Here is a 9,977-nt window from a genome sequence, read left to right on the forward strand (position 1 = left end):
ATAACCGAAAGCAAATTGTATAGTAGACTATTATCCATGTTGGCACCGTCATTTTGACGTCGGTATTATCAATGTATTCATACGCATTTGGTTAATTGTTCACTTCGGAATGAACACTATTCATTTCAGTAAGTTCATATAGAGAACACGCAGTGTATGTAACACCTTAACCCATATACTAAATATGTTTAAATTTGCTTGCAATTTATCTCTGAGAAATCTCTCCAAAAACTAATTAATGAGTTTGATAGGAAAAAAAAAAGATAATCAATAATATTTACTGATGTCAGTACTACCAAGATTTACATATTTCTGTACTTAATGTTTATTTTTTAAAATTGCACCTGTACCAGAGCTTTTGAAGGGCATTGTTCTTCAAATTACCCACACAGTTGAAATGGCGCAAACACAAAACATTCTACATTCAATGGGTTTTTTTACGGTATGCAACACAGCGGTTTGCGCAAAATAAAGACTCAAAGTCCCATTCTATTTCATACTAATTTATTTAACACTTAATTGGACATAAAGTTAAGAAACTGATTTCAAATTTTGTCAATATGAGTTACTCCATATTTCAATGATGATGTTTCTCCCTCAATGCACATTACAAAGTTAAGAAATAGACATATTCCAGTCTATCAACACCAGAGACAAAATAAAAGTGGAGATATTGAACATTCAAACGTTTTACACTATATCTAAATACTATGGATGAAAAGGCATAAAGAAACATCTATTAGCAATTAACCTCTTCGTTCGTTCGTTCATTCATTGAGTTTCGTTGATAACTAGAAAGACATGAATACATCAAAGTGAAATTCTAATAAGACAGGGATACATTAAGATTTAATTATAATAAGATATGGTACTATTACACAATGCATCATAGTACCTGTTTCCTTATTCATTTTCTCGAATAAAACAATTAATAAAGTAAGACATATTCACAAATAAAATTCATATGATCACTGCAAAAAACATCGTCAAATAGATGATTGAACAGCGCTAAACAGTTCTGATTACCGAGATAGTTATCAGGCTGATTGTCAGGCCACGGGGGTCTGTTTCTATTTACCACACCTCCTGTTGTCCAAACGAACGTATCCTCAACTGCAATATCATCAGCTCCAAGGTGGTAATATTCGCTGACTGCCATCACAAGAAAATTCATGAAAGACATTGTACATTTATTATTATAAAACACCGCCCCTCAGAAAAGTCTTGTATTGTCTTCTATTATTTTGGATATGTTTACATTCTAGAATCACGATTGTGTTGTTTTGTACATCACACGTACATAACCATTAACTCATACAACAATTTGCTAAAGAATTGTCAGTTAGGTTACGTTCCCACGTTTTCGTAGAGCAAATGAATTATTGATGACTTTTAAACTAATAAATGATATATATGTTACCAATCTAAAATTAATTGTTATATTGTTCTATCTTGACAACCGTATCAATGATACTGCCGTATTATTTAGTAATTATTTATGCATTTTGTTGTCATAATCCGGTACTGTGATAAATGGCTTGTTTGTAGTTAGCCATATATACACTATTAAACAATATTACTTAGGTAAACTCTATATGAAGATTGATATAAATATTGATTTAGAATACCAGATATTAATATAACGGTAATGCATTAATGTAAAATCTATCTAACCAATACTTACTCTGTATGTCTGGCAGTCCAGTAACATATGCAAATTTCTCGTCTGTATCCAAAACAACCAGCCTTCCTCCATCAGCGTTACAGAACGTCTCGGCGTCCGTGTGTATAATCAATTGGTCATTAACAACTTTTATGAACCAATCTAACTGGCTGTTGTATACATAGCCTTCAACTTGAGCTAACGAAAGGAAACAGTTTTTTTTATGATTAAAATGCACTTCATCATTTAAAACCAAATGGTGAAACATTAAACTATTTGTAATATACATTTAAATTGGTGTAGATCGTTTTAATTTTTTTTCTATAATTGAAATACATTTCAACATTTAAGATCAAAGGGTAAACATTTAATCAATTATAATATACATTTTTATGTATCAATGAATTTAAATGAATTCCTTGAATTTGATTTTTGAATGATAATATATGATTCGTTGGTTGAATGTAGTTAATAATGTAGCATTCTTATTTCATACGTTTCTTTTGATATCATTATCTTAAAGCGTCTAATGATGTACGTTTTAATGACGTCACGATATGACTTTAGAAAAAAACATATTTAAAATTGGGTTCATTTTGAAGCTAGGTTCAAAAGCTGATTTCAAGTATCGATATGACTTGTCTTTAATTCCGTTGTTTACAATAATTGCTTGCAAACTTTCGTAAGAATCTGTAACGCAAAAAAGACGATTTACCTGTAGTCTTTCGATATTGATTTAGACTAAAAGTTATACTTATATAATTATTTTTTCTTTATTTTCATACTAAATCTGACATTCTGATTTTTCTATTTTTTTTTCATACATCTATAATTATACGTTATTTAAATGCATTTTATTTTATCAAGTACAATGTAGTCTGGCGAATTAATTATAATTAAAAGCAGTGATGTTTTTAATTTTCATCGGGTTATGAAATAAATTTTGTTCGTAGGGAAATATAGACTTGCATTATTTACTTACTAAATTTCCGCTTCCAAAGACGATTTCCGGTTACTGGTGTAGCTGTAAATAGACTGTTGTAACAATTACAAGTTCTGGTTAATGTGTTGAAAGTGGCCGCTTTGGAGTTCTGTTTAACACAGATGGCCAGGCAGATGACCAGAGTGGCCGTAGTACTGGTCTGTACCGGGGAACTGTATAATAAACCAACCATGGTGACATCTTCTGTCCAGCTGGATCCTTCCACTGTCACCATAACTTCATTCCAGATATGTTGTACCTAAACATAATTTTTCGTTATAAAAATATATTATTGAAATATTATAATGGACTCCCCTAGATAGTTCCACTGTTATCTTTACTGTGATTAAAATTTCTCTCATATCCATGTGTAAAACGTTAATTTCTTCAATTTATTTCTGGTGTAATACTGGTTTATCATAAAAAATACACTCATGTCGCATAAAGGCTGTATTTCATGTTTTTTTTTTTTATATACAACATAGTACAGCTGTATTCTGTATTACATGGCAACATACGCACATTTCTATTGTTACTGCGTAGACGAAATAATTATTTTCTCCTTGTATTTTCAACAGTTTTTTCCATAAACTATGAGGCTTTACTATATAGAATGCAAATTATGGGATTTGCGAGTGAAATATTTTGCAATTTTTCATGTATGGGAAATTGATTTGCAGTTGCGGTTATATCTGATCTTATATCTAAAATGACTACGGAAAACACCAGGTAATTATAAAGTTGTTATCAAACGGCGAGGTATGAGAGAAAAAAAATCCTTCTGCATGTGAACTGAAAGAATGTGGAACAAAAGCATTTTCCGGGAGTAGTTATTGGTCAGTCTGTGCGGAAGTTGCAGGACATGATAAGACTCTTTTATAAAATTATGAATTATGAAGGATAGAGATATTTTATTCGAGGGTAAAAAACCCGGGCATACCGAGGATTGTACAAGATTACATATTTGAATTTTGTTATCTCAAAAGATAAAAAGAAAATGGAAAATGATGAGTATTAAAAAGGATGGAATGAAGATTTGTGCGGTTGAAATACCATTATAATATTTGATGACTTTGGAATGTTAATCCCATTGTTAGAATGTCTTATTAAGGAATAATAGAGGCTGGTATTTATTGGAAGGTAGAAATTAAAAAATGTAAAAAGACAAACAAGTAAAAACCAAAATTATATGCGCCGTAATTTTCATACTCACGAATCAAGAATATACATTATGACTCAAAATGATAGACTCAAAATGTAGACTAAGAAACATAACAAAACTGATGTCATCAATACCTGTCATTTATATCAACATGATGGGATTGGACGATATTAAATCGAAAAGGTCTAGTAACGTACTTTATATCCATGGAAAATGGAGTTTGTTGAATACTTAATGTTCAGACCACGCCTAATGTTATTCATTCTTTGATAAAAAGATCGATGAAATCATTTATATAATTATAACTTCGGCATGTGAAATCCTCGAACCAAGCGTGCTCCTATCAACTCAGATCGACATTTTCAATTTCTTCTCCCAAACTGCTGTCTCAATTTCAATGAAAATTTGCAAAAACCTTCTAAGGCATAAGGCCAATCAAAATTGTGAAATATATGGTCCCCACCTCTCAGGGGTCTGTGGGAGGGGCTAAAAGGGGTGAAATTGACTAAAATTCCAAAAATCTTCTTGTCTTCTGACAGATGTGGTAGAATCAAATACTCTTCATTGGTAGAAAGGTCTTAAGGTTCGTTACAAACATTGTAAATTATAGGACCCCGGATATCTTGTTTGCCCCTGGGGAGGGGGTTAAGTTTACTATAGTTTATAGAGAGAAAACACTTTTTTGAGCATTATTTGGTCATTTGTAATACGAAATAAGTCATATGTTAGCAAAATTATTAGTATGAGATTGCCATTGAATCCCATAAATAAATTTTCTATGACTTACCCCCAGGGGCCTTAGGTTTGGGTCAAAAGGGGATAAATAGGCTAACACTTCAAAAATCTTCATCTGAAATTCTGGAAATGGTAGCATCAAACACTCTTTACAGATAGAAAGGTCTTAAGGTCTTTTACAAATACTGTGAATTATATGACCCTTGGGTCTCACTTTGCCCCTGGGGAGGGGGTCAAGTTTACTATAGTTTATATAGGGATAACACATTTATGATAGATTTTGCTCAATTTCATAGGCAATGACTCAACCTCGTTGAGATTAACATTTTACCATCATATCCATATTGGTCCCGGCCGACCTCCTGAGGGGCGAGTGCCGGGGCCAAAAGGGGTCAAATAGGCTAAAACTTCAGAAATCTTCTAAAATTCAGGAAATGGTAGAATTAAATAATCCTCATGGATGGAAAGGTCTTAAGAGGTTTTATAAAAAAAATGAGTCTAACGCTTTCCTCTGAGGAAGGGGAGGGGTATTTTTACATAATTAAAAAACCGATGTTTTGCGGTACGATATTAATGATCAATTTTCTCGTTCGTAGTGTCCACGTAATCAACAGGAATCATAAGGCTGAAAATTGCATTATTGCGATGTCTTTTGTCTTATTCGTTAGAATTTTTACCTTCATATATGTATTTGATACAACATGTATACTGTGACCCACTTTTCGGAGAGCATTTTTTTTTTTATAATTTAACAGCAGGTTAATTTATACACAAACAAGATGACCATTCGGCTTATCTGTAATATTGATATAGCTAAGACAATGCGAAAATATTTGAAATAACGCAATTCGATGGTTCAATAGCAGAAATATAATTGTAGCGATATATCTGTATTCGAGCTTAAAAGATAGTGCGATAAGCGATAAAATAAAATTGCCGCTAAAATAAATATGATTACAGTAGCTTGGCTAGTCTCATGCAAGTAACATCACGTCTGGTTAGTACGCTGCCAATTTTAAACTTCCTATTGAAGGTAAAAATATTCACAAGAGAAAATATTTAATTGTAGTCTACTACATTGGCTAACATATGCAAATACCTATAAAAAACATTTAGTCTGAACTATCACCAAGGGATGACGTCAATGGCCTATATAGAAATATTCCATCAAATTGAAAAAAGTAACACTTAAACGACACATTAAGTCGGATTTCAGCGCTTCACTAGTGTAAATGTAACACGATATGCTACATTAAAGATCATTGACACTCAGAAATATAGATTTGCTGAAACATAAGAAATTCAGAAATTAATCTGAAGAATATTCATTCATTTAAGTAATTTACAGAAAATTGTTTCATCCTCATCAAAGAATGCTGTTAGATAAATATTAAAAAAAGTATCAATTGAAGCTTCTTCTTAATCATGATCAGCACACGCGGCTTTGTCGATACACTGTAATGTAGTCTAGTTAACAAGCAAACAAAGTTAGGGTACAAATAAATATTACCAAACTATCAATATGTTCACCAAATCACATTACGATGACTTACCGTCACAAAGTCTTTATATCGACGTCGGCAATTCAGTTATAATTATCGCCCGTGTCAAGTTTTAATTGCCTCTGTACATAATCTTTAAACAAGATGCCTATGCCTCATGGTACTGAAAAAACACCTGGTACGTTTAAGGTTGAGGGGGGGATGCACGATGACCCCCAGCTAGAGTCCCGACCTTAACCTCATATTAAGGCCATCAGTATAAATTCCTACCGTTGGTATTTAAATATGTTGTCAAAGAAACCTTTAAAGTTTTACTCCGAAAAGTAGATGGGGCCTTTGAAAATTATCAAGTGAAAGCATGATAGTTAGTCTAAGTTAAAATGCAAGTGAATGAAATTTAAAATTAAGGTTCAAAGAAGTTACAAAAACTATTAATATGTTCACCAAATCACATTACGATGACTTACCGTCACAAAGTCTTTATATCGACGCCGGCAATTCAGTTTATTATCCCGGTGTCGTTCTGTATCTTTAAACAAGATACCTAATGTCTGCTGATATATGTATAGATAATGTACATAATCAATAAATTAATAATAAATAATCAATAAGACAGCGACCAGGTTTATAAAGTAATTAAATTGATGCAGTTATTAAACACTAAACACTATCTTTCACTAAATATATCTCGTTAGTTTGATGTTATAAAACCATAACGTGATAATGCTCCTACTTACGTTATGTGGTCTGTGAACCGATCCTTGTGTTGTGATGTAGTATTTTGTTACTCGCTAAGAAAAGCAGATCAGGTGTACATCTGTTTACTGTGATCAATGATGCTATTTCTATACTACATAGAAACACATCAGGGGTGCGTCTGTTTATTAATATCTATTTTTCTGTTTCTCGCTACAGAGAAACAGATCAAAGGTACATCTGTTAACTGTGATCAATGATTCTGTTTCTCGCAACAGAGAAACGCATCAGGGGTACGTCTGTTTACTGTAATTTATGATTCTGTTACTCGCTAAAGAAAAACAGATCATGTGAACGTCTGTTAACTGTGATCTATGATTCCTTAACTCTCTCGCTACACAGAAACACATCAGGGGATACCTCTATTAAGTGTGATCTATGATTCTGTTACTCGCCACAGAGAAACAGATCAGGTGTACGTCTGTTAACTGTGATCTATGATTCCTTAACTCTCTCGCTACACAGAGACACATCAGGGTGTTCGTCTGTTTACTGTGATCTATAATTATGTTACTCGCCACAGAGAAACACATCATGGGTACGCCTGTTTACAGTAATCTATGATTCTCTTACTCGCCCTAGAAAAACTCATCAGAAGTATCTCTCTGGTCTATAATCTTTGATGTATGATTCTGTTATCCAACACATGAAAAACATCAGGATTACGTCTGTTTACTGAGATCTATGATTCTGTTACTTGCGTTAGAAAAACACATCATGTGTTCGTCTGTTTGCTGGGATCTATGATTCTGTTACTCGCCAACGAGAAACATATCAGGGGTACGTCTGTTTACTTAAATCTTTGTTTTTTTTACTTGCGTCAGAGAAACACACCATGTATACGTTTGGTTTCTATGATATATAGTTCTGATACTCGTCACAGAGAATCACATCAGGGATACGTCTCTTTACTGTGCTCTATGATTCTGTTACTGGCGATAAAAACACATCAGGGGTACGTCTGTTTACAGTAATACATAATTCTGTAACTCGCCACAAAGTACCATATCCGGGGTACGTCTGTTAAATGTGATCTATGATTATGTTACTTGCCACAGAGAAACACATCAGAGGTACGACTGTTTACTGTGATCAAAGATTCTGCTTCTTCCCACTGAGAAACGCATCAGGTGTACGTCTGTTTACTGTGATCTATAATTTTGTTACTCTCTCGCCAAGGAGAAACACATCATAGGGACGTATGTTTACTGTTACCTAAATTCTGTTTCTCGCCACAGAGTACCACATCGGGGGTACGTCTGTTAACTGTGATCTATTATTCTGTTACTCGCCACATATTATCACATCGGGGGTACGTCTGTTTACTGTGATCTACAAGTCTGTTACTAGCCACAGAGAAACACATCAGAAGTATCTCTCTGGTCTATAATCTTTGATGTGTGATTCTGTTACTCACCACAAGAAACGAATCATGATTACATCTGTTTACTGAGATAATTATGTTACTTACGTCAGAGAAACACATCAGGGGTACGTCTGTTTACTGGAATCTATGATTCTGTTACTCTCCACAAAAACACATCGGACTACGTCTGTTTACTGTGAGCTATAATTCTATAACTTGTCATGGAAAATACATCAGTGAACACCTGTTGAATGTGATATGTGATTTTGTTACTCGCCACAGAGAAACACATCATGGGTACGTCAGTTTACTTTGATATACGTTTCTTTTACTTCCACAGAGAATCACATAACGTGTACGTCTGACTAGTGTGAAATCTAATTGTGTTACTTTAAAACCAACGAGAAACATATCAGGGGTACGTCTGTTTACTGTGATCTATGATTCTGTTACACGCCATGGAGAAACACATAAGGGGTACATGTACGTCTGTTTACTGATCCCAATCATTAGTAATTTCTAATTAAATTTAATTAAATACAAACCCAATTTAATTTCAGCTACCAGTATATGGTACAAGTTTATGAAATAACTGATGACTTACATGCACTTAGATATTATATTTCTAATTTATTTCATTACTTGCAACTGAAATCAATATCTTATATGAAATAAATATCTTCTTTCAGAATAGACACTATTCATGTAGCATACATTCATGTGTAAATGTAACTTCCTTTCGAATAGGACTCCTTTGTTACAGAGAATCTAATTACAAAAGCTATTGTTGGTATCGACCTTTAACATTCCGACCAGGAATATAATAAACAGACTATTACAAAAACGTATTCATTATTGAAATCTTATGGTTTCTAAGCAATTCCATGTTTTATGTGTCGGCAATATTGATTCGACTGTATATATATGTACCCTGTGTTCTGTATTTACATCTTATAACACTCAAATGGGATTTTGTAAGCAAGCATCAGAGCTCTCAGACGCTTTGAAGCTTAAATCATCTATAGTTGTTAAATAATACAGCTGTTGGTTGCTGAGAAATAAAACTGCAGTATCTAAATCACCAAAGGTATACATTATTTACATGACCGAGTCCGTACTTGCTGATATTCGTAGTAACTGCATTGTTTTACCGTATATGTTAACAATCTCAACAAAATACAAACAGGACCTTGACACGAATGAAAATATCGTACATTTCGAAAAGTGTCGCACCCCACTACTATTACCACGTGCATATCTATAGTACTCTTCCAATTACTGGTCATTTGTATGAAGACTTCGAAAATATTCTGGTCCACGTGTGCCGACTTCATTTTTCTATCCATCTTATATTATCACTTGTCATATTATCTCTATCCTCTAACACATGCATATCAGCTGTATATATATATTACTTGTTCAATTAGTACTCCTTCTCAGTGGTGATATTGAATGCAATCCTGGACCTGCAAAGTCTGAATCTAACCTATCTTCCTTTTCTACATTTTTTTCCCGACTTCACAATATTGTTCAATAAAGCAAAATACAGTTTTGTTCACCTCAATGTACAGAGTATAAATCAGAAATACGAAGTCCTCTACAGTGAATTATACAATCTTGATATTTATCATTTACCGAGATATGGCTTAGTCCTGTTGATTCTACTTCTAATATGGATTTTCCTGGTTTTTCACCCCAAGATCGCTACTGTAGACCAAACAGGCATCAAGGAGGAGTGTCTGTAAATGTAAGTAAGTTATAACTTATCATGTGAACGTAGATCCGACCTCGAATTACCTTCAGTCGAATGC

At 33.5% G+C, this 9,977-nt stretch overlaps 1 protein-coding gene across 1 annotated transcript; it reads right to left on the reverse strand.

Annotated features, from left to right (window-relative positions):
• Window positions 1-597: 597 nt before the first annotated feature.
• Window positions 598-2,885, reverse strand: LOC138319911 (uncharacterized). Its single transcript, XM_069263027.1, has 3 exons — window positions 2,646-2,885; window positions 1,685-1,861; window positions 598-1,152 (listed from the first exon to the last, which is right to left on the reverse strand). Exons 1-3 carry the CDS (start codon window positions 2,878-2,880, stop codon window positions 929-931), a joined length of 636 nt encoding a protein of 211 aa, XP_069119128.1. The 5' UTR covers window positions 2,881-2,885; the 3' UTR covers window positions 598-928.
• Window positions 2,886-9,977: the final 7,092 nt, after the last annotated feature.

This window comes from Argopecten irradians, chromosome 3 (genome assembly GCF_041381155.1).
Source record: "Argopecten irradians isolate NY chromosome 3, Ai_NY, whole genome shotgun sequence".
Classification (NCBI taxonomy): domain Eukaryota; kingdom Metazoa; phylum Mollusca; class Bivalvia; order Pectinida; family Pectinidae; genus Argopecten; species Argopecten irradians.

Bases quoted from the DNA above. Each gene is read 5' to 3' on its own strand.
- LOC138319911 (XM_069263027.1), bottom strand. From the start codon at position 2,880: ATGGTGACAGTGGAAGGATCCAGCTGGACAGAAGATGTCACCATGGTT. The intron at 1,862-2,645 runs GTAAGTAAATAA...TCCTTTCGTTAG, and splicing joins TCTTTGGAAGCGGAAATTTA to CTCAAGTTGAAGGCTATGTA. The intron at 1,153-1,684 runs GTAAGTATTGGT...TTGTGATGGCAG, and splicing joins TGGACTGCCAGACATACAGA to TCAGCGAATATTACCACCTT.